Genomic DNA, 27,999 nt, shown 5'->3' on the forward strand with positions numbered 1-27,999 from the left:
CCACCTGTGTCCTGTTCTCTTTCCAGTCACTACTCATGCCCAGCAGCTCCCTTCATCCACCCGCCCACCAACTGCTCCCTGAAAGGCCTTTTCTGAGACCTCCCAGCACTGCCCGTGTTCCAGAAGATCCGTGGCCTGACCCATCCCTCCCTGCCACCCAGGCACCTTTCTACTGGGTGGGAAACACAGCGACAGTCTTCGGCAACCCAGGAAGGGGAGATCTGTAGTCAGAAGAGCCTGGGGAGAGGACGATGCAGACCCCGGGAGAGGATGCAGCTTGGAAATCCACTCTCCACCCTCCAGCCAGTGTGGGGTCTTTGGATGCAGGAAGAGTCGAGGGTGGGCTGCCAGGCTGCTGGTTTTAAGAGGCTGGCTCCATGCCCCACAGGTTGGGTGTTTTCCCACTGCCCTCTCAGGGCTTGCCAATCAGTGGATCGCACCAAATGGCCAGACAGCTGTAAAGCACTGACTGGGCCCTTCCGGCCAACAGTGCAGCAGGAACAGGGGCGAATCCAGGATGTGTGTTGGGCTCCACCGGAGCTAGCGGCAAGACTGCAAGCACGTTGCTATGGGAAAGAGGCACTTGTGCAGGTTGCTTAGAGTGCCCGGGCAGGGTTCCAGCCCCTTGGTCCTGGCTCTTCTGCCAGTCTCAGCACAGCTCTGTGCGGGGCCTGTGCTCATTCTGCTGGCCTGGCGGCCAGCCCAGACTTGTGCTGACCATTAGCACCTCTTCTGTGCCAGCCCTTGCTGGAAGTGCCCTGCGTAACCTTTCTCCCTGTGAGTGGCGACCCCAGGGAGCCGGTGCTGGCCTGGGCCTGTAGGGAGGAGCTCCAAGCCCAGCCAGCAGGGCTTGGCATCTGCACCCAAACCTGGCCTTGGAGGCTCTGTCCAGAAATGTTTGGGTCAAATCCAGTGGCAAGGAGTCACCCAGGGCTGGCCAGGTTCCCCACTGTGAGGAAGGGGAAGAGCCCAAATGCTGCCCTGAATCCCAGAAGTTGCTGCAGAGCCAGGGAGCTGGACTTCAAGGGAGGCCGAACTATCTGGTAGCCTGAGCTCCTTGCAGTGGGATGAGCTGCAGCAGGATGGGTCTCATTGCCCAGAGGCCCTCAGCTGCCCCCCATGGCAGCCCCCCTTGTGCCTGTGCAACAAGGCCCACAAACAGTCCTCAAGTGCAAAAGTGTATGATCCTGGGGCCTTGGTGGGGCTGCTGGAACAAAGGCCCTGGGGCCAGCCAGGCTAGTGTTTGGACAGGAGCACAGACCCAAGGCTTCATCCCACACAAGCCCAGAGGTCTCCAATTCCTTCAGGCCCCAGGAATCAGCAGGATTCTGAAGGGAAGCTGTACAGTCCCAATGATGCAAATGCTCAAGGTGGGCAGCTTAAGGGCCCGGGGAGTTCAGCTGATGCTGCCTGACTCATGTCAGGAAGGAACAGGAGCACATTACATTTGCAAGAGGTCAGGCAAGAGGAGCTGGTCTCCAGTGCAGCCAATCCCTCTGTGCCCACTACCCCTTCCCAAGGGCCACCCTGTGACCTGTCTCCACCAATCTGTCACCTCAGTTCCAGGCCACTATTTCTGGGATTTTTACCAGCTTAAAGCCTACCCAAACCATTCTGCCTCCTCCTGCCTAAGGCCCCAGGTGCCACACCCAGGTGGCCATGTCGCTCCAGCCTGCCTGCTTTGCCAGCACCCTTCTCCCAGGCAAAGTAGCCAGATGGCCTCTGCCACTTATGTGAACAGCTCCCTCCTCCCCAAAGGGCAGGAATGGCATCCTCTTTGCCTCCAGACCCCCTCAACTCTCGCAGGGGCTCTGGGGATGTATCAGAGAGTGGATCCAGCTGATGGCACAGCTCCCCTGAGAACTCTTGCTATTCTGAAGACTCTGCCGTGGTTCTGTCCAGTTTGAACTTTCTATGATCAGGATGTGGTGAAGCTATCTCTGTCCGGGGCCCCTCAGTCAGGAAGGGTGGGGACCTTGCACTTGTTATCGCCCAACTGTCCCATTAGCCTGGGGGGGGGGGCATGTACCTGTGGGGATTATGGGGGTGGGGTACTGGGACAGGAGATGAGGAAGGGTGAGATGATGGCCGTGAAGTAGGGCCTGGGAAGCAGGCACAGTCAGGAGGGTGGGCCTGAGCTGCTGCCAGGGCCAGGAGGACAGGAAAAGGTGTTGGGAGGGCAGAGCCAGGCCCCGGCTGGCATGGCTGGGTAGTGGCTGGTGCGGGAACCGTGTGGAGCTTCGGTGTTGAGCTGCCCGGCCTCCATTTGCTGCTTTCCAGGGAGCCTGGAGGCCATCCCCCATGCTGATTTACTGCTGGGCCTCGAGGTCTCCCAGGCACAGGAAAAGGCTCCTCTGTACCCATAGAAACCTCAGGACAAAAACAAGTGCTGGCCCTATGACCACAGCCCAGACTGAGGCACCAAAACTAAAATGAACATTTTATTCCATTAAAAACCAGCTGTCCCTGCATCTAAAACTATGTCCATAACTTAGAGTCTAAATAAAATCCAGTTAATATAAATAAGGAGGAAGTCGTGTCTGCAGAGATCAAACTCTAGAGAAGAAAAAAAAGAAAAAATAAGTATATTTTCAACAATTCTGATGGCCCTATGAATTAAACAAATGGCCCAGGCCTTCCCTCTGTCCTGATGGGCTTGCTTCTAGGAAGCTTCCACCACTCACAGGGGAGAAAGGTGGTGACCCTGGGAGGAGAGCCACCCTAGAGCCACAGAGGTGCCCACTGGCCTCACATCACCCCTCCAGCTGGGTCCAGGCTGTCACGTGCTTGAGAACCCTCAAGGCCTCATGGCCCTTCACCACCCTATCACCCTTGCAGACCCTGCCTCAGCCCCAGGGGGCCCTCACAAGCCTTCTCCCCCAGCCCGGCTGGCCCATCCTGCACCCAGTCTTGGTGACAGGACACATAGCAGTGCTGGTGTCATCACTAAGCAGCCTACAGGGAAGGGCGAAGCCACAGGCACCAGCCACCTCCCTGAGAGCCCCTGCCAGTAACCTTTGATGTGGGTCATAAACTTACTCCCTGCCCCCATCCTAAGGCTTGGCTCTCATTGTCCATGGGGTGTTGGCCCCCTTTCAGTTGAGGAAACAGCCAGAGCCCAGTTAGGTACCCAGCACACCTTGCTAAAGACCCAATGGGTCTGAGCCCAAAGCCCTACCCGAAGCCCTATACACCCTTGCAGACCCTGAAAGAGGGACTGTGGGTCCCTGAGGTCCCCTCTACCATCCTGAGCAGAGCCAAATGATGCCCCAGCAGGAGAAGGGTATCTGCCCCCCACAGCTTCCAGCTCACAGGGGATGGTTGGGGAGCAGGAGGGGACCCTCTACATTAGGGCCTTGACAGGCCCATCTGCCTCAGCGGTGAGTCCAGCCCGGGGCTTCAGGGAGAGGTAGGGCTGGGTGTGGGCATCCGCAGTGTGGGGGGCCCTGGGTTGAGAAGTGGGCCCTAGGGACGGAGCAGTTGCCTGGCCCATTTGCTAAGAAGTTCTTCAAGAAAGAGCTGGCATGTGTGGCACTGGGAAGAGCCCTGGCTGGGGAGCATCATCATGGACTGCCTAGTGACAGCATCACGCTCATGCAAGGCCCACAGAGACAACATTTTCTAGTTATCAGCCGTGTGGCTGCCAACAGCTTTGTTTTCACCCAAGTCGAGCATGCAAGAGCCTGGGCAGAAGCCTCTGTGGGCCCTAGCCCAGGGCCTGATCTAAGGCTGCCAAGGGCATCAAGTTCCAGGAGACTCCCTACCCCTAAGGGTCACCTTCTCCCCCAGCAGTGCCAGGAGGCCTTCATGTCCCTCACTGATGCCCAGACCATGGTGCGGTCAGGAGAGGGTAAATGCCAGCTCTTGCTGAAGGCGTCCAAGGAGCTTAATGAAATTAGCTCCCTTAGTAATATCCCATTGTGACACTGCCACCAGCCCAGGGACAGACATCCTTGGGAAAAAGGTGTTGCCCCCATTATCTCCTCAGAAACCCTGCTTGGGTCTGAAACACAAGAAGAAGCCTTGGCTTAAGGAAGGAAAAAGGAGGGAGTGGGGGGCTCTCTTTACACTTTAACAAGGCCAGCTGTGCAGCAGGACTCCCCTCCACCAGAACCCTCCAGCATCCCACCCCTCCCCCACATCTCACCCTCAGGACAGGAGGGAAACAAGTGCATCCAGAAACTTGCTCCGATCTTCAGCTTTCAGTTCAATTACTGAAGTAATGAAAGAAAAACAGCTCATGAGGGGGAGGAGTAGGGCTGAGAGTGAGGCACCATAGGAAAAACAAGGCAGGGTATATTAACTCCCTCTTTCCGGTTATCCAAGATGGGAACCACGCTCTGGTGCATTCCAAAATGTACTCAGCCCCTTAGTGGCCTGGAATATTCTGAGTTCAGAGGTTGTATTTCTCTGTCCTCTGTATTTAGTCCTCAGAAATGGCTGGTTGCCCAGTTGGTGAGGCTGGCTGGGGTTATAGTCTGTGGGGAGGGCCCTCCAGGGTGCTAGGGGACCAGCAGTGACAGTCAATGGAGACACAGGGATGTGATGGTTTAGAACAGGTCCAGGCAGAGACAGGCCTTCCCGCCCTGCTGGACACAATTCCCTGCCCCATTGTGTGTTGCAGGAGGCCCTGAGGTCTGGCAGGAGGTTAGCCTGCAGCTTTGCTCTGGTCAGTCTCTGCTTCAGTATCCTCTTCTGTAGAAGGGAAACACGACACGAAATGCCCCCATTTCCGGGGGCCCTCTCCAACAGCGCAAAACCAGGCCAGCCTGGTCCTATGAGCCACTTGTGTCACAGGCCATGGCTCCAGCAAACCTAGGCCCAGCCCACCCAGGAGGGTGCTTGCCTGCCCTCTGCTATGCAGTCCCCTCTCCCCCAGCTCTCCTCCCCCACGGGAAGCCAAGCGACTGCCAGCCCACAAATTCTCCCTGTGAGAAGCTGGGACATCCTCCAGGTCAGCCAGCACCAGCTTCTCCCACATCTCGGGCATGAAGTAGGAATGGAGGTGTTGCCGCAGGGGTGAACCCACCCAACACAAAGCTGCAGCCTGAGTGGACCTGGCAAGAAGGAGCAGCTCTAGGTGCCGAGGCAGCTGGGGTGAACATGGGGTCTCTGACGCCAGGGGCTCACTGTAACAGATCGGTTGATGTGACGTAAGAAACTGTCCTTTCTGACAGGTGGGAATTATGGGCCGAGGTATATTCTCCTGAAATTCATGTGTAGAAGGCCTAACCCCCAGCACCTCAGGGAGTACATGCTGGATTTGGAGATGAGGCTTTTGAAGATCTTTAAACAAAATCATAGGGATGTGCCCTAATCCAATCTGACTGGGGTTCTTTTTTTTTTTTTTTTTTTTAAATAATTTTTTTTTTTTTTTTTTTTGACAGACAGAGATCACAAATAGGTAGAGAGGCAGGCAGAGAGAGAGAGAGAGGAGGAAGCAGGCTCCCTGCCGAGCAGAGAGCCCGATGTGGGACTCAATCCCAGAACCCTGAGATCATGACCTGAGCTGAAGGCAGAGGCTTAACCCACTGAGCCACCCAGGCGCCCCTGACTGGGGTTCTTATAAGAAGAGATTAGGACACAGACACAGAGGGACAACCATGGGAAAACACAGCCAGAAGATGGCCATCTATAAGCTAAGGAGAGGCCTCAGGCCTCAGAAGAATCAGCCACTGTATACACCTTGATCTCGGACTTCAAGCCTCCAGATGGTGAGAAAGAGATTTCTATTGTTTAAACCCCCTAATCTATTGGTATGTTGTTAGGGCAGCCCAAGCACACCGATACAAAGTGGTGATGGGTCTTAAAAATCTATCAGCTGGGGCATCTCGGTAGCTAAGTCGTTAAGTCTCTGCCTTGGGCTCCTGTCATGATCCCAGGGTCCTAGGATAGAGCCCTGCATTGGGCTCTCTGCTGGGCAGGAAGCCTGCCTCTCCCTCTCCCTCTGCTTGTGTTCCCTCTCCTCTGTGTCTCTCTCTGTCAAATAAATAAAATCTTTTAAAAAATATCTATCAGCTAGAAGAAAAAGCATATGTGGCCCCGTACAACCCATGTTCCACAATGGGCTATGGAGAAGCTGTGGGGTGTCATGGGGAGCACTGGCCAGCCTGCACAGCCACCACCTGGACTGGGCTCTTCCATTCCCTGGACTCATGCAACATTAGGTCAGGGCCAATGCCCAGATGGTCACACAGGACCACATGGCAGCCTGATGCTGGACCCTTCACGACCACACAGACAGGAGCTGCTGGCCTGCAGTGGTGACCAGCACATCCTTGGAGGGAATGGTGACCCTGACGCGTGAGGCTGGCCCAGAGGGCTCTAGTGACAGTCCTCCAGACTCCTCCAGGAAGTGTTCTCAAGGACTAGACTATAAGGTCAAAACCAGGCCATGGCTCTATGGACAACACCTGTTCCCCCTGGCTGCCCATCAGGGCCAGAGAGGAGGCACAGGGCCCTGCGCATCCCAGAGCTCCCTGAGCCTCCTAAAGCAGCCAGGCCCAGGGCTGCCTCCAGGAAAGCGAGAGTGGTGCTGACATGGTATTTCTGTCAATGCCAGCTTCCCTGATTCAAGGCCAGCACTATCCTTGTAAGGGCCCCAGTTCCCTAGACTCTTACCTGAGAGGTCGAAATGGTTGTGTAGCGTCCGGGAGTTGGTGCTCTCTGCTGCCTTCTCAAACGCCCGCCCAAAAAAGCTGTAGACACATAAGAGGGATGTTGGGGGCCCTCCCACTGTGAGGAACCTTCCTAAATTGCTGGGACAGACAACAGAAGTTGGCCCAGACTCCTCCCTGGCCACCAGTTCTGCCTGTTGGGCTGCTGAGTGCAAAGGTGTGGGGCAGGGAGCCGGCCAGGAGCACACACCCACCCAGGGGGGGCTCAGGACTGTGCAGGCAGTAAGGGCTGGCCATGGAGGAAGTGCATCATGGGGAAAGGACTCTTGTGCTGGCTGTGGTCAGGGAGGATGGGCAGAGGAGGGGCATGTGCTCCCAGCCCCCACAGTCCCCACAGTAGCTCTCACATGGGACTGGGCACAGCAGGCAGAGCTAACCACTGACTGGCACAGCCACGTACAGCAACAAATCGATGGCTAGATAGAGGACGCAGGTGGCCGTGGTGGCCCGTGGGGGAAGGGCTTGCTGGCTGCCTTGAGAACCCAGCCCAAGAGCCCCTGGCCAGCTCCGCCTGGTGTGACTATGAATCCAAGACCCACGGCATGGCTTTGGAAAGCAGCCCAGCAACATGCAAGTACTTATCTTAAAAAAGTCCATTGTCTCTCCCAACTTGCTACTAAATGGCCTTTGCAGACACAGAAGGAGGTCAAAGCTCACAAGAGCAGGGCTAGGGCTGATCCGGATCCAAGACCAGTGTCTTCCACAGCAGAGGCCAGGAAGAGCTAACTGGGAAAACTGAGAGGCACAGGACACTGAGTGGTCCTTGGCTCCCCAAGCCACCGCTCCAGGGAGCTGGATGGGGGTGTCTTGCTGCCAGCTGTCAGTATCTTACCAAGGTCACCTCTTGGGATGTGCTGGGGAGCACCAGGCCCAGGGTATTGACTCTGCCAGGGACACAAAGACCCCCAAGGATGGTGACATTAGCCCCTGGGATAAGTCACAAGGCCACAGAGCATGAAGGGAGCCGCAGGGAAAACCAGGGAACCCCCAGGGTCCAGCCTGTAGGTCAAAACCAGGTGTGGATAAGAGGGGGGCAGGAGAAAACCTGACCTTGCTACAGAAGGATGCAAAGAACCTAGGCCAGCAGATGTAGGGGAAACATTGAGAAGACAGTGAGAAAAGCTTCTCAAAAGCGCAAGAAGATGAGCCTACGCATTCACAAACCCACCGGTATGTTGTCTATAACAAAAAGTCGGAAACAGCCTGAACGTCCAATAGGCGATGACATGTAAACTGTCATCCACTTAACAGGCTTCCTATGGTTAGAAATCACTTTTATAAAAATGTGCACAGAGGGCTGATGCTTGGCGAGAAAACAAAACAGAACTACACCACTGACGGAAATCCAAAATGTTTCCTAGATGCTAAATAAAGAAAAGGCTGAGGGAGGACAAGCAGCCACAACCCCACGGTCTGAGTGACTAAGCTGTTGTGTTAGCTTCTGCTGGGGCTGGAGCTGGACCCTCTATCCGCCACCCAAACCATCGGGGGGCACAAGTGAGCTCAGCTTCCAGCGGGGTAGCAAACTCTGGCAGGCAGGTCTTCTGGGGGTGCACATCCCCCACACACCACTAAACAGTTTCTCATATTCCAGCTCTTATAACTGAACTTTTAAATGTGTTTGGCAGGGATGCCTGGGTGCCTCTGTCAGTTGAGTGTCTGCCTTTGGCTCAGGTCATGACCCCAGGGTCCTGGGATTGAGTCCCACATCAGGCTCCCTGCTCAGCGGGGAGCCTGCTTCTCCCACTCCCTATGTGCCTCCTCCAGTTTGTACTGTCTCTCTCTCTCTCTAACTCACTCTGTGTCTCAAATAAATAAATAGAATCTTTAAAAAAATAAAATTTTTTTAAAAAAATGTGTTCAGCAAATGCCTGGATTTGGAATTCACTGAGCAATGAATCTGACTCACCCAGGTGGTGGGGCTAGGGATGGGAGACACTGCCCAGCTCTCCTCAAGGGTTAGTGTGAAGCCCAAACAACACTCTTAGTGAATGATCATTCATGAGGGTTTTGAAGGCGTCGCACAGAGCTGTTCTCGAGGAACTTTGCCCGTGTAGCCTAATTTCTGGGGTGGGTGACCTGAAACCTCTCAGATTTTCAGTATAAGCTGCTCCTCAGAGAAAAGGGTTGAGGACCAGAGAGGGTTGGGGTTCCTACCCACGTCCACACAGAGCTGGGACACCTAATCACACCTCACTGTAGGTGTGTAGCCTCTCCTGGAGGTGGTCTGACATTGGTCCTCCTCCGGGAGCCAGACACCGCTGCCTGGGAGGGAGGCCTTGAACAAACTAGAAGCATTCCAAAGTCCAGTCAAGGGGTAAGGTAGAAGTTCAATGGTTAACTCTGCGGCCCACATAGCTAAACCCCCAAGTCCTGCCACATGATGGAAGAGGCTGTCCTTACTTTGGCATTGAGGGCAAAGATCCCCTAACTCCACAGAGCCCACAGGCCAGTGACACCCCTGGGGCTCCCAATGCCCAAGAGATGCAAAACCCAGCTCACTTCTTTCTGTCAGAGCCGTCGGTCTCTGGGGGGATGCCCACCACAGTCACAGTGCCCTGCTCCACACTTAGGGGTGCAGCCATCACCAAGGGCAGCAGCTTGCAACGCCGGTTCTTTGTCTGTGGAGGCAAAGTGCACCCTTAATCACGGCCTCACAGAGCGATCACTCCACTCAGCACCTAGGAGCCCTAACAGGGCCAGCCACACGCTCCCCAAAAGCCTCCAGGAGCTTTCTCTCATCAGAGTCTCAAGTTCCCATGCAGCCACCTCCAGGCTTTGACACCCTGTTCCCTGCATTCTTCTGTGACAACACCCCTTGGCGGTTCCCTCCCTCATCTCCTTTAGGTCCTGACCCAGTTGTCACCTCCTCCAGAGGCCTTCCCCAACCAACCTCCCTCTCATCCTGCTTCAGCTTGTCTATGGTGTGTGCCACCATCTGACACTGCACAAAATCTTTCCTCATTTGTCCCCTCTGCTGGCATGTATACTCCCTTGACACGGAGACTCAAGTGTTTCCTTCAATGCTGTACCCACTGCACCCACATGCTACAACAAAGGTGACCAGTTATCCTGGTCTGTGCAGGACTGAAGGGGCATCCCAGGGCATGAACCAGGATAGTTGGTCATCCTATGACATCAGAGCCTGGGTGGTGGGGGTTGCTCAAGAAATGTCTGAGGGGTGGTGGGGTGGGGTTAAGCATCTGCCTTTAGCTCAGGTCATGATCGTAGAGTCCTGGAATCAGCCCAGTGTCTGGCTCCCTGCTCAGCATGCAGTCTGCTTCTACCTCAGCTCCTCCCTGCCGCTCATGCTCTCTCTCTCAAATAAAGAAATAAATAACACCTTAAAAAAAAAAGTTTGATAAGTGATGCGTCCTGTGGGAAAATTCGCCCATTTTCCAGATGAGGAAACTGAGGCTCAGAGATCAAATAATTGACCTCGTGTCACCCAACTGGTAAAGGAGGAGGCTGAGATTTGAACAGAGCCTAGAGGACTCTCGAGCTCGTGTTTTGTCCCTAGTCCATCTTTTGTCATCATTTGATTGTCTTCACATAATCATCAGCTAATTGTTTTAGAGGTCAGTTCAGCCATAGGAGATGTCAACCTCCTATTAAACATTTTGTTTAAAGTAGCCCCCAGCATAAACCCTCACCCAGGAAGCGGAGTGAGGCCCTGATGTTAGCTGGGCCGGGGGAGAGGGGTGTCCCTGGCCAAGAAAGGAAAGATGTTAGGCCATACAGAAGATGGAACCGCACATGGGAAAGGGAAAGCCAGGCCAGAAAACAAACTTTTGCTGGGAAGCGAGTCTGTGCTACTGCCAACTTCATCTTTCCTTGATCTGGCAGAGCTGAACATAGCCCTAGCCCCACACCCCTCCGCGAGGTCCCTTTGTACTTGTCCCGGGGACAGGGAGGTCAAGAGCTCTGAGTCTCTACCTTCTGGCATCCATCCACCCAGCTCCTCACCGAAAACACGAAGGACTTGAGCAGGTGTCTGCTGAGCAGGGTCAGGGATGCCGGTTTGGAAAACAGCGCAATGTCCGGAGTGCCCTGCACGGGGAGGACACAGAGACAGTCAGAGCGGGCTGTTGGTAGGCATGTGCTGGGACCCATCTGTCCTTGGGAAGCCTGACCTCCATGAGGGAGCAGTAGAGGAAAGGCCCCTGGGAGATGACAAGGTTGGTGCAAAGGCAGCTGGCAATGGTCTGCTGTGTGGCTTGCAGCTGCTTCTTGGCAAGTTCCAGGCCATGGTAGAGCTTGTCCAGGTTACTCCTATAACAGGGCAGACACACAACTTTGGCACAGAGTCACAAACAGAACACTTGGTTCCTAAGAGTGTGGGCGGGGATGAGTTTCACTCTTTTCCTCCTGCCTTCCCTAGCATATGAAAGGAAGGATTAGGGGTGCCTGGATGGCTTAGTATCAGACTCTTGGTTTTGGTTGTGAGACTGAGCCCCACACTGGGCTCCATGCTGGGCATGAAGCCTGCTGAAGATTTTCTCTGCTTCTCCCTCTGCCCAACCACCCTCCCAGCCCCACTCATATTCTCTCTCTCTCTAGAAAGAAAGAAAAAAGGAAGGAAGGAAGGAAGGAAAGAAGGATTAAAACATGTATAAACCCACAGTGACCAATATAAAAGGTGGGAAGGGGTTCTTGGCATCAGAAGACAGAAAACTGAAAACCAACAGAGAGGAGACACTGTGCAGGAGGTTCTGGAAAGCCCGGAAGACTTTGACAGAGGTGGAGCTGGGGTGGATTTTTATCTTTCCCAGAAAGGAGGGTTCTTCTCTAAATACATTAAAATGAACTCTCTGTGGAGAAGTGTATCCAGAAGTTAAGAGCCCCAAAGTATCATAATGACACCCTACCCACCAAGATGAAGCAATGCCTTGTAGCCAGCAGGCTATGCCAAAGACCAGGGGCCTCACCAGGCTTCTAGACTACCCTCTTGAAAGTGAGGACCAACAGATATTTCAGAAATGTCTGTGCCCTAAATAAATGACTCTAGATAAAACACATAATTTGGAAAACAAAAGAAAACTTAAAATGAACTCTAATTAATATCTTCAAAAAGACTGGGCAACAAATAAATTCAAAAATCACTAACAGCATGCCATGAAAAAGGAACAATCAGAAACTGGAAGTATTTGTGGAAAGTAAAATGACTGCAAAAAAAAATTAAAAATTCCCTCAAAGACTAGAGAATACAGCCAAGAAGCTTCCTTCACATTGATAACAAGACAGACATGGAAAACATAAGGCACAAGTGAGAGGCAGAGCATTGTTCCAGGAAACCAGGAAAGAACGAATTAAATGTATGTGATGTATGTATGTGTGGGAGGAGTAGTAAAGAAATAGTACAAAAACATTCCTAAGCTGAAAGATCCAGGACTTTGGATGGAAAGGGCTCGCCCGAGAACCCAGTACAATCCATGAAGATCCATCTTTGGCACGTCATGATGAAATCACAGAACACTGAAAAGAAAAGAAAAAAAATCCCTCAAGCTTCTTTTGGTGGGATGGGAATGCATTTACAAAGAAACAAGAACCAAGAAGGTTCAGATTTCAATTAGCAATACTTCCTGCTAGAAGGAAGGGAGCAATGGAATTCACATTCACCTGGAAATTACCTTTAGCATTGAATTGTAAATAAGCTACACCAGGTACCAGAGGAGGGAAGAATGAAGATATTGTCAGATATGCAAGAACTAGAACGCTTACTGCACATGTGCTGTCTTTAAAAAGTTACTTGAGAATTGTGCTCTCAAATGAAAGAGTGAAAAAACCAAAGATAAGGATCCTAAGAAACACTGGCTCTAACCCACGGCACAGTCAAGGGGCAATAGTGGTGGCAGCAAACAGCAGGCCTAGAGAGCTGCAGGTCCAGGCTGATGTCAGAAGACAGGGGCGCCTGGGTGGCTCAGTGGTTGGGCCACTGCCTTTGGCTCAGGTCATGATCTGGGGGTCCTGGGATCGGGTCCGTGTCGGGCTCTCTGCTCAGCAGGGAGCCTGCTTCCTCCTCTCTCTCTCTGCCTGCCTCTCTGCCTACTTGTGGTTTCTCTCTGTCAAGTAAATGAATAGAATCTTTAAAAGAAAAGAAAAAAAAAAAAAAAAAGAAGAAGACAGAACCCCAGGCCTTCCTGGACAAAAAGGATTCAGGGAATATCTCCTGGAAGGAGAGCTGGGGGAAACGGGATATAGAAAAGAAAGCAATTAAAATCTCCAGGAAAAACAAAGAGCAGTACCAGAAAGTACTATAATCACTGCATGAGGGACTCTGTTATATTTTATTAGCACAATGAAGTAATACTATTGATTTTCATCGTCTAGAATCTACCTATAGCCAAGGGTGAGATAACTTGCATTCTATTCTGTAACCCAAGATTAAGTGTTATTAACCCTGAAAATGTAAAAGTATAAATTTTACAAAGTGAAAGTTATGGGGAAAGAGAAAAGTAAGAATGTTAATATCCTCTTCTTACAAAGTAGGGAGACAAGAGACAATGGTGATAGAACAAGATGTAGGCGTGTTACAGTTACAAAGGAGCTACAAATAGTGGCATAACTGTACCCACAGGAGGGGAAAGGAGCGCAAAAGAGGAATAAATGTCCTCTCATAGCAAGAAGTCAGTAGACAATGTCTAAAAATGCTCCATCAACTCTGGGATGAGGACAGTAACAGTTTATACTATGGTTATGGCATTTCCTCAAATTTCTAGATAAACATAGGTAGAGCAACCACTCTGTAAACCAAAAATCTAGGACTCTCACAACAAAACAAGAGAATAAAGGAACACTACAGACCTCAAAATAAATATAAGCAGGGGGAATAGACCATTAACTGGCCACAAGACTGTTGTATTGCTGGAGTCAGTGTGGGAGGGAGCAGGGAAGTGGCAGGACCTAAGAATAATGAAAATTCCAGGCAATTGGGGAATAGTAGGCCAAAGCAAGAGTTTTGCCCTGTCCAAGAACAGGTGAGTGCAAGGAGCTGTGGTGAAGTACAATGGGCTATGGTAGAGACTAGGGGGGCCAGAATAAGCTAGCTCCGGAGTCAGAGCTGCTTTCCACATGAGGAGAAAGTGCTGAGAATGGAATCAAAATTGAGTAAGACAGAGACAATATAAAAAGAGAAAAAGGAGGTGTAGATAAAAATGCACAGGGATAGTAATGGAAGTTCGAGGAGCTAGATTGGAAAGGAGGAAGTAAACCATTTTGTGCAGATTTTGTGCAGATAACAAAATCTTGTATATATGAAATCCTAAGGAATACACTAAAACACCATTAGAGCTATTACACAAATTCAATAACATTGCAGGGTACGAGATCAATCTGCAAAGATCAACTGTATTTCTATGTAATAGAAATGACCAGGCAAAAATTAAGACAGCAAGTTTGTTTACAATAGCATCAAAAAGAATAAGATATTTAAGAATAAATTTAACACAGAAGTACAAGAAGAATTCATTCTCTGAAAACTACAAAACATCGTTGAGAGAAATTAACAAGGATCTGAGTTAATGGGAAAATATTCCATGTTCATGGACTAGAAGACTTAATATTATTAAGATAGCAATACTCCTCAAATTTATCTATAGGTTCAATGCAATCTGACTTCTTTGCAGAAATTAACAAGCTGATCCTAAAATGCATATGGAAATTCAAGGAACACAGATTAATCAAAACTTACTATAAAGTGATAGTAATCAAAACAGTGTGGTATTACCACAAGGGTAGATATACTGATTGATGGCACAGAATTGAGAGTCTGGAAATAAATTCCCACACTTAGAATTTTCAACATGGTGCCAAAATGATTCCATGGGGGAAAGAAGTCTTTTCAACAAATGGTGTTAGAACAATTTGGATGGCCACATGCAAAAGAATTAAGTTGAATCCGTTCCTTGCACCCGACACAAAAATATACCTCAACTGAATCATATCTAATGTAAAGGCCCAAATTATAAAACTCTTAAATGGTTTCTTAGATATGACCTCAAAATCTTAAGAAACAAAAGAATAAACATAACTTGAACATGATTAAGATTAAAAGCATGGGCTTCGAAGAACAGCATCAACAAAGTTGAAAAGATAACCCACAGGATGGGAGGAACTATTTGCAAATCATAGGTTCAAAAAGGGATTTGTATTTAGAATATGTGAAGCAATTCTTATAACTCAGTAATAAAAAGACAACTCAATTTAAAAAAGGACAAAGGGCTTGAAAAGACAATTCTCCAAATGAGTCCTACAAATGGCCAATAAGTACCTGAAAAGCTACTTAACATCATTAGCATGAGGGAAACACAGATGAAAACCACAAGATCTCACTTTACAGCACTTCATACCACTTCACACCAGGATGGCTATCAATGAAAAAAACTGACAATAACAAGTGTTGTCAAGGATCTGGAGAAATTCAAACTCTCATACACCGTTGAAGGGAATGTAAAATGATGCGGTTACTTTGGAAAACAGTCTCGCTATTATTCAAAAGCTTAAATAGACTCATCATATGACCCAGCAATTAAGCATATGCCCAAGAGCAGTGAAAATAAATGTCCACACAATGTATCTATGTGTATTTCTGGCAGCAGTATTCTTAACAGTCAAAAGGTAGAAATTATCAGATGTCTGTCAACTGATCAAATGATGAATGAAATATGGTATATCCAGGTAAGAGTCTTATTTGCAGTAAAAAGGAAAGAAATTCCTTCATATTATAACATGGATGAACCTTGAGAACATTAGTCTGAGGGAAAGGAGCCTCAAATTTATGATTATAAAGGACCATGTATTGTCCATTTATATTCCATTTATATGAAATATCCAAAATAGGAAATCTGTTAAGACAGAAAGTTGATATGTGGTTGCCTTGGGCTGGGAGAGATGGAGGATTTAGGAGGAGACGGCTAAGGGGAACAGGGTTTTTTTCTGAGAGAATGAAAATGTTCTAAAGTTAGGTAGTGGTGGTATTTCACAACTCTGTAAACATACTAAAAGCCATTGAACTGAACACTTTAAATGGGCGAATTATATAGTGCATGAATTATAGCTCAGTAAAGCTGCTTTTAAAAAGTATGTTAGATAACAGGGCCAGGAAACCTCAGAAAGCGGACCCTTACATTTTTTTAACACTGCACAAAAGCAACAGAAGTGGCAGTTCTCTCATGTTAGAAAAGCTGTCTGAATCATGCCTCTTCTGAAAAAGTCAAGGAAGTGAAATTCACACAAAAAAACGAGCAACGAGGTCAAATCCTCTCAAAGTTACTATCAGAAAAAAGGAGCAGAACAGCATCCCTATCAACAATGAAAGTGCTCTAGAAAGATATGCTCCCAAAAGATCAACATTGTATTTTTCAAAGCAAGCTAAGAGATGTTAAAAAAAATAAAATAAGACATCTCAGGAAATGAGATAAGAGAAAATCAGAAATAAAAGGAAAATAACTGATGAATGAAAATCATAAAAATCACAAGATTGGGGGTGCCTGGGTGGCTCAGTGTGTTAAGTCTCTGCCTTTGGCTCAGGTCATGATCTCAGGGTCCTGGGATTGAGCCCCGCATCAGGCTCTCTGCTCAGCAGGGAGCCTGCTTACTCCCCCTTCTCTCCCTCTGCTTGCTTCTCTGCCTACTTGTGATCTCGTCTGTCAAATAAATAAATAAAATCTTAAAAAAAAAATTACAAGATTGAATAAATACCACAAATAATGTCTGAAGAGGGAAAAGAAGGTGAAAACAAAAATTTTTTTTAAATCAAAAGGAAGGAGATTAAAAGGATTCAAGAGGAAATGACACATATTGTAGATGGGAAATGTATCACATGCACTCCTAGTTCTGGTAGACTGTGATTCAGTTTCTGCAGAACATAGTCACCACCACACCCTGGGGTCCCTGTGACCTGCTTCCCTGAAGAGTGTTAGGTTGAGGGCCAGAGGTGGCCTGTAGGGAGAGTGGAGGGGGACAGTGCCCCACAGTCACACCCACTACCTGGAGAGACTGTCCAGAGCCTGGATGAAGTTATCTGTCCCCGAGCTGTCCTTCTCGGGGCTCTCCATCAGCGACATGGTGGCAAAGACCACATCACTGGCCAGGAACTTATGCTTGAAGCCAAAGTGAATGCTGAAAGTCTGCACGCGCATGTCCTTCATCCTGCAGTGGGAGAAAGCAACACGGCTGTCATCCCTGTGTGCGTGCGGGAGTACTGAGTTGTGGGTGAGCTCTCACTGCCAGGCCAGGCCAGCAGATGTACTACTGGCCCTCCCTGGCCTCTGCTAATGCTCATGGCAAGACCATTCTGGTCCTGGAATGCAGGGGGTCAGAAGACCTGATGTCCCAGTCCTGTAACCCAGGGCACTGAGTGCCTTGTCCAAAGCTGTTTCACTGGTTGGGGGGCAGAGCCCGGATGTGTGTGGCCCCCTCCTACATCCAAGGTTGCTAGGAGTAGCCATAGAACTCTCTAGGCAGAGCTTGCCTGAACTTGGCCCCAGTGGGCCCTTCCCAGGGCTATTTCCTGTGTTCAGTGAGGGCTAGACCAGGTCAAACTAGAGCTCTGTACCTTGGCCCTAGGATTTAAGGACCTGGACTTCTCTAGCTCTGGACCTACTTTTAACCCAAAGAGAACTCAAAACTCTGGGAAAGGCTAAACAGGTCACACTCATATTGGGCCATCGTGCTTTTGCATTATCTTAGGAATGTGGTTACAGTTGAAGCCTGAAGGAAAGTTAATACAGAAAAACATGTGTTTACCCAAATTTATTTGCAGACTCTTCGATCATCTCCCGCAAATTCTCCTTCAAGGAGATGTCCATGGATTGGAACTTCTGCTTCACCTGTTTCAAGGGGAGGCTGGAAAGATGATGAACATTGGTCATATAAGTGACTTGGCTTCAGACGGAGATCACTAGACATCAGAGGACAGAAAGCACCCTGTGAGGAGTCCCAGAACGTGCAAACAAGGGATGATAGTCGGATGATATCCAGGTGAGGTGCTTCCGGTAGAAAAAGGCAGGCTCTGGATGTTGGTCACAATGAAACGGAGAGAACTTTCCCTTGGAGGCTGAGGGAAGGGGGCCTCTGGGCCAAGCTGGTCACTCACCCCACGTCAGCGAGGAACTCCTGGAGCCGCTTCTGCCCGTGCACAGACCAGAGCTTGAACCTGGCTGCGGTGTAACACGTGTTACACAGGCTGTCATGAAGGGACCAGTGCTGGTAGAGCGCCAGGCGGAGGCTGGGGCAGTCAAGGAGGCTGTGGCTTTGGCTGCACATGGCCCCACCCATCCTGGGAGAGCCTGTCCACACAGCCTGTTGCTACATGGGCAACTTGGCGCTCTTTGAACTTCTTGGCTTAGCCTGACCCATACAGAGGGTGTGTAAGGGGGTGGGCACACACCATTATCACCCTTGAACTGACAGGGAAACTGAGGCATGGGGGTTCTGACAGTCTGTGTCCTGTGGTGACAGAGAGAGTCCTTGTGGCTACACAAGGCATCCAGACTGTCATCCCATCTGCTCCCTGTGCTACACCTAGCTCGGGCCTCCCCCACACCTGTCTCTCTGCTGGGACCCCCATTCTCACCCTTCTTCTTAAACATGCTCTTTACTGCTGGTGGGGCTGTTAGAGTGTGTGTAAGGACGATCCTGTCTGCCCGTACACCTCTCGTGCCCTCCTCCAAGGGCCTCAGCAGGATGCCAGTCATGTTGACGCTCTGACGTATGCCAACGCACATGTCCCTAGAGGCCTGGCCTCTGTGGGCATGTGGTGGGCTCTGTCCCCTGTGCTGCCCCTCCTGATGGCTGGGCCCTGATCCCCAGACGTCATATGTCAGGTCCTGGGTGGCTCCCCTTCCTGGGATCTCTGCTGCCTCATATCTGGCCCCTCTTCCTAGACATGTTCTGTCCACCTCCTACTTGACCTGTCTAGACCCATGTTTATTGGTCCCCATCCATTGCAGTAGGCACAGGGCAGCATCATTCCTGCCATCATCACCCACCACCAAAGCAGCTAGGCTCCCAGCCACGCCTTGTACCTGTAGCTGCCACAGTTTGTTTCTCCACAACCAGCAGCCCAGGGACCTCTGAAGCACAAAGAACTGAACTCCCCAAGCCCCTCAAACTCCCACTGCCCTAGGCCCTCTGACCTTCAGACCCCACCCATCTTTCCAGCCCCTTCCTCAGGCTCACCTCAGGGTCTTTGCATGGTCACAGCCCTGGTCCAGGTTATCCTCCATCCCATGGAGTATGGCTTGGCAAGAGTCTGTGCTCATTGCTAAACCACCCAGGCTGCACAGGTGGGCCCTGCAAGGCACCTGTCCACACACACCAGGCCAACAATAAACCCTAAAGAAATAGATGATGCTGCCAAACACATTACTGGCTGGCATTTCAGAGCCAAAGTTACCCAGAAGCACCAGCACAGTGTCCTCTCCCCTGTCCCTGGTGCTCTGCCTGGCCTGGAGAGCACACTAGGGCCCCTCTCTCCTGGCAGCATAATCCACACTTGCCACTCCGCAGCCCCAACCACACCACCCACAGGCTGGGCCCACAGATGTGACACAACCAGCAGTGTGGAGCTGAGCGAGCCTGAGCTGCAAGGATACTCATACTCGAAGGAGATCCGTGTACAGTCCACAGAAAGGGCGTTCTCCTCGTCCTCATTCCGGTGGTTGTGCCGGGACACGTGGCGCTGCAGGACGCCGACGTCGGTCACGTACTTCATCCTGGAAAGAAAGCCCCGCCAGCCGCCTGGGTGGGCGCCTTCCTCTCACACACGGCCAGGCCACGCGGCTTCCCTTCTTCCTTCTTCCCTCGGGAAGCACCCCGCCCCCCCCCCGCCCCAGGCTCAGGCGCTGGCCCACCACACGGGCTATTCCAGCCAGCACTGATGGAGCTCCGCCACCACTGCGGAGAAGCCAAGTGTGGCTCCAGCACCAGGGCCTGGCGGCCGTGGCTGTGAGGAGGCTGGGAGAGGTGTGCTCTGGCTGGGCCCCTGTCCCCCTTCCACTCTCCTCTGGGTGGCGGCTGTCTGGCCCTTTCTTTTTTGAGACCTCCTGAGGGTGGGCACGGTGAGAGGCCACAATCCCATCCACCAACCAAAGTCAAGTGGACAGACACATAGTGTCAGTAATCCCAGCAGAGGGTGTGGATCCCATACAGGAAGTGCTCCTGAGCACAGCAGGGGAGGGCAGACCCCAGTCCAGGTCCCTCTGCTGGTGGCCACTGAGCAGGACACGGACAGCAGAGCCTCACCAGAGGGGCTGCCACAGGTAAGGGACAGTACCTGGAAGTGCACGTGCCCCATGCCATCCTGAACACAAAAAAGAGGGAGCAAGGCCCAGCAAGGTGTCCAGGCTTATGAGACTCAGAACCCTCCTGGTCCCTGGGCTATACTGCAGGACTCTGGTGGGCAGAGTGGGATGGGAGGCAGGAAAAGGGGGCACAGGGATCTCTGCAAAATGCATAAGGGGTCCAGTATGCACAAAAGCTGTGCCACCTGATAGGCAAGGGTGCCCTTGGACAAGGTTAGGGTATGGGACTCTGTTGATTCCCTTGGAGCTCCCATTTGATGGCCACCAGAATGGGGATGAGAGTGGGTGCCAGTACCCCATGCCTCCCTGGTGTCTACATTCTGGGGTAGCCCTTTAGCTCTCCATCAGGAGGGCTGGGGAGCACCAAAGCTTGCCCACCGAGAGGCAAAAGAGGACTTGGCTCCATGCCAGTCCTCCTGGCAGTCCTTGCCAGCCTTCTCCATGTTTTTGAGATCACATCCACCCTTCCTGGCAGGATTCTTGGGGCCCTCACCTCCTCCTCCCAGCTCCCCACTACAAGGACATGTGGAGAGCAGGGAGACTGAGCTCCCTCCCTCACCTCTGGCTCCATCTGCTGGGCTCCCCAAGGGTGGACACAGCATCCACACCAGGTCACACACCACTCCACCATAGGTCCTAGTCCTAAGCCCTTCCTCAGTGAGGAGGATCCAGGCCCAAGGCCCACTCCCTCCTCCATAGGGCTCTGCCACCCAACTTCCCACTGCCACATGGGGCTGCAACCAGGCCAGGCCCAAGGCCACAGCACAGGCCAACCTCAGACAATCTGAGGGAGCACATCCTTACTGGGTGATCTTGTCTTGTACCCACTGGTCTGTTAGTCCAACGATGGCCCACCTGGAAGAGAAGAGGGCAACAAAGCTCACAGGAGCGTCCTGCCAACATGGCCTGGCCCGGGTCCACCATCAGACAGGCAGTATCTCCGCTGCAGGGTAGAAAGGTTATGGGGCCAACTCAGAGGTCCTGGCCCAGTGTAACTGCCGTGGGAACTTTGGGGACCCAAGAGAAAGATCTCCCAGGGCAAGGATGGCAGGCCTGACACTGTCTCTGTGTCCTGGCTGACCCCACCACTCTCTACTCTCATCCTGCTGGAGTGGGACTACAGCAGACACCGCATTCAGGTGCTAGTGGATCCTGGCGCATCGTTCCCCCTCCTAGCCCCTTGTGCCACCCGCCCCCTATGCAATATACCCTGTAGGATAGCAGACCCTCAACACGCCCATGTCTCCCTGTTTTAAAATGGTGGGACATGGAGCAATAGCATTTAGGCCTCTTAAGAGCCTTCCAAAGTCCTGTCTCTTAGCTCATCTTTTGTGGATGAGATGATCATGGGGACCCAGTTGGCCTGACCTCCCCAGGGTTGTGCCCAGCCCCTGGCAAGAGGGACAAGGACCTCAGGTGTGTACCCTCAGTCAGTCTCCAGGCTGCATCCTTCAACACCCTCCTCTGGGGTGAGAGCCGAGAATAGCCAGAGATGCTGGGTATAGGTAAGGCAGAGGACGCCCTGGAAGGTTCACCTGGGGGCAGGGTATTTGAGCACCCTATCTCAGTACAGCAAGCATCTCTTCAGAAGGTCTTCTTCAAAAAAAGGCCACCCTGCTATGTCTTCCCTGATCTACCCTTCCTCCTTCCAACCGTTCCACACATGCATTTCATTGTCCTTGTGCTGTTTCTGGAGTTTTCTGAAGGCATTTCACAGGGCCACATTCTGACATCAGTGCTCAGCTGGGGTGCTTGTCCTGGGTGGGCTGTCAAGGGTACTTCTGAGTATACAGCAGGTGCTCAACAAAGGCTCCACAGTGCTGACATGGCAGTCACACACTGTGGCTACAGGGCAAGGTAGAGGGCTCCCACCTGACCTTGCTGCAAGATCTCTTGATTTACAAGCTGGCCCCTGTGCCAAGGTATGGGATTGTCAGGCCACACGATGGACGAGGACCTGAGGCAAAGAGAACTGAGCAAAGTGTCTGTGGATTACAGCTGGTCACCAGCTCAGGGTGATGACACAGCAACTCTGGGCTTCAGTGTGGCCAGTGCCTTGGTCCTGCCCCAGCCCTTGGCTGTCCTAAAACCCTGATTCAGCAAAGACCATTATAGTCCCCACTATGGGCTCAGGGCCAGGAAGGGCCTCCCCCCCTCATCTCATGGAGGAGAAAACCAGGACCCGAGCAGAGGGCTGAGGGGGGTGGAGCAGACCAGATCCAGACTTTCTTTGCTCAGACTCTGGGTTTAGTTTCTAAACCAGCCTAAGTTGTGTTGAGCACTCATGCTTATGGCCTATGTCGCAAACTCAGAGGTGGGTTAATGGGTATTCCTGTGCTGGATTCCACTGCACATTAGGGATGCAAACATGTCTAGCAAGGCCTGTTTTGTTCAAATTCCATGCTCCTTCTGTTACAAATTGACCAGGCATCAAAGCTGAATGATAGGGTGGGAAAGGCAGAGCTATAGTCAGGCCCCACCCTCGACCCTCTGCATCCAACAGTGTCCCCTCCATTTCCCCCAGAACTTTATAGGCAGGCAAGAGTCTCAGGAAGAAAAGCAGGTCTATGAAAATTCCCGGAAAGGGGTTGTGTCTGATATTCCTGGTGGGAAACCCCACAGAGATGTCTTCCTCCAGACCCTGTTCTCACTGTGGGAGGACAGCTGCTTGGAGAGAAGGAAGCCCCACACAGCACTGATCTTGGTGGGGCCTACCTACCACAGCATATCATTTAAGTCCTTGGACATCATCCACGCCAAGTCGAACATCACCATGGCTGACTGCAAGAAAAAAAGAAGGCTGAGATCTAAGGCAGCTGTGCTCAAAAGAAGGGTACACATTGGGGCTGGGCTGCACACCTGGGCCAGACCAGAGCTATCTAGGGTCCCAGCCAAGCCCCTGAAGATTGAAGGTCTTCCCAGCTAGGGAAGGAAGCGTGGGTGGATTCTTGGTCAAACTGAGGGAAGAAGACAGTAACTCAAGTGACTTACGGGGGGTCCTCTGTTAATTCACCATTCCTGTGGTGCACACTTTGTCATGCAAAGGAAAAGATCTGGGTACAGCATCGTGCTGGGCCTCTACGCATCTCACTGGTGCCTTGGTGATACCCAGGGAGGCACTGAAGCCCCCATGGGTTGAGGCCCATGTCCACATGCTCTTCCCGGAAGGCTGGTGGCCTTAAACACACACACACACACTACCAGGAAGGCTGGGTGAGGCAGGGCCTTTGTTACCGTTACCTGGACGTTAAAGAGGGAGGGTGCCTCAGGACCTCTGTGGGGGGCTCTTTCTAACAGGGCTGTCTGCAGACAGAAGCATCTGCTCCCTGTGAGCAGAGTCTGGGTTTTGTTGGGAGACAACAAGAGGCATCAGTGTCCAACCAGAAGACTTTGAAGTCCCATTAGCTGTGACACTGGGCTGCCCACCAGAATTTCCAAGGGAATGGTTTACACATGTGAAAGGAGCCAGGCCTCTGCCTCCCAACCCACCTCACTCACTGCTTAGAATTTTCCATGTCTTTGGGCAGAGCCAAAAGGACAAAAGATGATCCTTCAAAGGACAATGGGACCTTGACAGGAAAAGGGATACTAGAAATATGGTATTCAGAGTTCAAGGTCCCAGGGCCAAATGCTAAAACTGAACACAAGATATTTTACTGGAAACTTATATTCGAGGGCTCCTTAAAGCCCTGGGCTCTGCTCTACACTTCCAGAGTCAACACAGTATGTTTTCAATGTGAAATTCCGTTCCGTAACATACACCATAATATGCAATTCTCTGAAATTCTCGAGGCCTCTGAAATTCTCGAAGTTTCTCTTCTTAGAGACTGAAACAGACTTGTTCTGTATTTTTGATGATGAACACAAATAAAAGCAGCTGTCCTAGGGGCACCTATTAGTGTGCAGGACCAACCTAAGAACTGCCTCAGAAATGAAGGCAGTACTCTTCCTTTTATGGAGAAGAAGCTTAAGCCTCAGAGGGGCTGCCCCAGGTTCAAACCAGGCTTTTGTGGCTTTAAAGCCTATGCTCATTCCTCCTCATGTTTTAGGACACTGAGCCCTAGAATCAGAACTCTATGCTGAAGTACACCCATCCATACATACCGACGTCCCATGATATTCATACTGTTCGTAGTCAAAGAGGATATCTCTTCTGTAATGACATAAAATGCAGGCCCTCAGCAGGAAGCAGTGCAAGGAAGACCAACATTTGGAAAATGCTGAAACTTGACAGTATTCGGAGAAACACTGATTAAGTCAGCCACTTACGGACCCTTTCACAGGGTATACATGTACAGGGCAGGGAAGGAAGTGACGTTGACAGAAAAGGCTTGTGGCAACAAAAAATGTAAAATGGCATAGACTAGTCCCAGAATCCCACTTCTAAGAAATTACTCTTGCACAACAGTTCAAAGGAACAAGCAAACAGCACCGTGTGCCCAAGGCTGTTCATCGTCTCCCTACTTATTGTGGCAAAATACTGGAAGTAACCTCCGGTTCAAAAAAGAAGGGGACTGGCCAAGTTAAGTACAGTGCATGTTATAAAAGCTGCTTGGAACTATCGAAACTGGTTATATTAAGTGAAAAAATGCAAAATGGTTTGCATATTATGATTATATAAAATATGCACAAGTATGGAAGATTGACCCAAAGTCAGAAACTCTTCCGATCAGTGAATAGGATTCTATTCATTCTTCTTTCCTTATGGTTTTTCCACAATGGTTTTTCTTTTCTTTTTTTTTTTTTTAAAGATTTTTATTTATTTATTTGTCAGAGAGAGAGTGAGCGAGAGCGAGCACAGGCAGACAGAGTGGAAGGCAGAGTCAGAGGGAGAAGCAGGCTCCCTGCAGAGCAAGGAGCCCGATATGGGACTCGATCCCAGGACGCTGGGATCATGACCTGAGCCGAAGGCAGCTGCTTAACCAACTGAGCCACCCAGGCGTCCCCACAATGGTTTTTCAATGTCCTTCCAGGAGGGGGTGGCTGAGAACAATACTTGTTTACAAATCAAGGATTGGGTCTAGCAAAGAATTCTCAGCTCAACAGCACGCCTAAACAGTCACCTCAAGCTATACACACCTTTCCAGGTTTTTTTTTTTTTTTTTAGAGCATTTCACTTATTTTTTTTCAAGATTTTATTTATTCATTTGAAAAAGAGTGAGCAGGAGGGAGAGGCAGAGAGAATCTGAAGCAGACTCCACACCGAGTGCAGAGCCTAATATGGCGCTTGATCCATGACTGCGAGATCATGACCTGAGCTGAAACCAAGAGATGGCTGCTGAACCGACTGAGCTGCCCCTGCGTCCCTAGAGCCCTTCACTTTTTAAAATTGATAATATGGAGAGGAATTAGAAATAATTCTGTTTCCTTTGCATACCCTTTTATTCTATGGAAACCTTTACACAATTAGCATCTATCTCGTTTAGAAAGAACTTAACAAATAAAAGTACATCTGGAAAACTACAAAAATAAAAGACAAGGGACTGTTGCCCCTAACAGCATGTATCTGAGAGACCTCTGGGCCCAGTCCTGCCACTCGTGAGACTACAGGGTGATATAGAGGAGACCCAGAGCTCTTCTCCAATGCAGGGGCCACATGCTCACTCCTGGAGCCACCGACCCAGAATTTCTAAATTAAATGAACTGCTCTCAAGTGGGAAAAAAAAAAATGTATCCAGGCCCCATGGAAAACACAAGTATTCCACAGAGATTACGGGTTCCGTGGCACAGCATACTGCTTCAAATGCACACTTACCTCTGGGCCTCCCACTCTCTTCGCTGCCTCCTCTTCATGGTTCGTGCCACTATCTCCTGATGCGGGGACAAAGAGAACAAAGGGCTGAACAAAGAAGCCAGGAATTTATCCCTGTAGCCCAAGAAGGTTCTGATGAGGCACAAGCCACCAGGCATGGGCCCCCATCCCCCAGAGGGAAAACATGGGTCATTCATTCCCATGTCCTGAGTTCAGGCTGGTCCTGGAGGAAAGAGAAACTGAGATGGGGAATAGCCAGGACTCCTCTGGCCCACTGGCACTGAGGATACCAGATTGTGGACAGGAGCAGATGCTTCTCCAGTGCCTGGTCCTGCTACACTGGCCATGCGCTCCGTCGGTCCATTCCAGCCTTCAATTCTCCCCACGACTGTGTGATCCAGGATAAGTACATCGCCAGTTCATACTGGCTTCCCCACCAGATTAATAAGCACTAATGTTTCCTATATCCTTCCACGTGCCAGCCACTCCTCTAATTTGATAGACATGACCCCTTCAGTTCCTACAGCAAAGGCATGAGGTAGCGTGGCAGGTTTATAAATCTATGGTCCCAAGGCTCCTGCTTCCAGAAAGATGGAAATTTTCCATCTAATTTTCCCTATATATCTGAAATGTAAATATATCTGAAAACCCTGTCAATATACATAGAAAGCAAACAAAAGACTCTGAAAGGTGGAGAGGAAGGCCAACAAGCTGGGGGTCCTAGGACCTGAGGAGTGAGGTACAGATGAGTTCCCCAGGTTTTCGTATGGGCTTATATATCCTAGACTTGAAGCTGAAGAAGCCGGCAATCTGGAAACACCAACAGGCACAGAGGAAAAAGTCCTAACAAAAGCCAAGGACTCAGAGGAGCAGCCTCTAAAGACAGAAAGCTTTGAGATAATAACCAGCCCACTCAAGCCACCATACCAAAAACACTGTGGCCCCACCCTTATTCAGCCAGCAAAGATCAAGTGGGAGCCTAGACTGCCACCCTGATAAACATCTCCCACCTGTAACACCTCCACCTTTCACTTGCAACACCTCCCAACATGCTCACTGCAGTGGTATCAGAGGAGGCCAAATAGTGAGCCTGGACCTTCCTTACCCAGTGGTAACAAAGAGCAACTCATGGCTAATAGAGGTTAAGTGGGAAACCTTGAAATTCTACCTCCACCTGGCTATAAAGGGATCATGCTGCCCGCCCCCTGCTTTGCCAGTGTGATGTCAGAGAAAGCAGATAAAATGGAAGGCTTAAATAAGACCCAGAAACTCAAAATGTAATATAAAAATGTCCAGGTTTCATGTGAAAAGCACTCATCACACTAGGAACCAGGAATATCTCAAACTGAGCACACGAAAAAAGAAACCCATAAATGCCAATACCAAAATGACAAAGATGTTAGAAGTATCTGACAAAGATTTTAAAGCAGCCACCACAAAAATTCTTTAATGGGCAATTAGAAACATAGTTGAAACGCATGGAAAAAAAAAAAAAAAAACAACCCAGGAAGCTTTTACGAATAAGTAGAAAAATAGAGAAGAATCAAAGAGAAATTTATAACTGCAAAGTATAATAACTGAAATAGAAACTCAGTGGTTGGGCTCAAGAGCAGAATGGAGAAACAGAGGAAAGAACCAGCAGGTACAATGAAAAAAATTATCCCGTCTGATCAAGAGAGGAAAACAGACTGGAAGAACAAACCAACAGAACCTCACTAACATGTGAACCTACAACAAAAGACCTATCCTTCATGTTATTGATGTCCTGGAAGGAGAGGAGAAAAAGGACTGGCTGAAAACCCACTTGAAGAAATAATGGCTGAAAAATGAAGAAATATGGCTCAAAATTTGGCAAGAGACATAAACCTACAGATTTAAGAAGCTGACTGAGTCCCGATAGGTTAAACCCAAAGAAATCCACACCAAGACCCATTGTAATTAAACTTCTGACCATTAGAGCCCCCAATTTTTTTTTTTTTTTTTAATCTCACAAACAACAAAAGGAAAGTGACATTTTACCTATAGGATAAAACAGTTTGAATGGCAGCAGATTTCTCACCAGAAACCACGGAGGCTGGAAGAAGGAGCATAACTTTCAAGTGCTGACAGAAAAGAACTGCTAACCCCGAATCCCACACAGAGTGAAAATATCTTTCAGGAACGAAGAGAAAAAAATTAAGAAAGTCTCAGAAAAAGGAAAACTAAGAGAATTTACTGCCAGCAGATTGCCTCTAAAAAAAAAAGAAAAAAATATATGGTTAAGGGC

General features: G+C 50.0%; 1 protein-coding gene across 1 annotated transcript in view; it reads right to left on the bottom strand.

Moving 5' to 3' along the window:
• Positions 1–2,428: 2,428 nt before the first annotated feature.
• CDC45 (cell division cycle 45) overlaps positions 2,429–27,999 on the bottom strand; it is a 33,787-nt gene continuing 8,216 nt past the window's right edge. The window contains exons 6-19 of the mRNA XM_082697493.1: positions 25,737–25,792; positions 24,086–24,134; positions 22,701–22,762; positions 20,786–20,836; positions 19,274–19,393; positions 17,773–17,904; positions 17,424–17,522; positions 16,665–16,826; positions 10,811–10,949; positions 10,644–10,727; positions 9,180–9,298; positions 6,622–6,698; positions 4,148–4,214; positions 2,429–2,556 (exon numbers count right to left, since the gene is read on the bottom strand). Of these exons, the coding sequence (XP_082553619.1) occupies positions 4,150–4,214; positions 6,622–6,698; positions 9,180–9,298; positions 10,644–10,727; positions 10,811–10,949; positions 16,665–16,826; positions 17,424–17,522; positions 17,773–17,904; positions 19,274–19,393; positions 20,786–20,836; positions 22,701–22,762; positions 24,086–24,134; positions 25,737–25,792 (1,215 nt within the window). The 3' untranslated portion in view covers positions 2,429–2,556; positions 4,148–4,149. The remainder of the gene's footprint in view (positions 2,557–4,147; positions 4,215–6,621; positions 6,699–9,179; positions 9,299–10,643; positions 10,728–10,810; positions 10,950–16,664; positions 16,827–17,423; positions 17,523–17,772; positions 17,905–19,273; positions 19,394–20,785; positions 20,837–22,700; positions 22,763–24,085; positions 24,135–25,736; positions 25,793–27,999) is intronic.

The sequence above is a fragment of the Mustela nivalis genome (assembly GCF_964662115.1).
Source record: "Mustela nivalis genome assembly, chromosome: 14".
Taxonomy (NCBI): Eukaryota; Metazoa; Chordata; class Mammalia; order Carnivora; family Mustelidae; genus Mustela; species Mustela nivalis.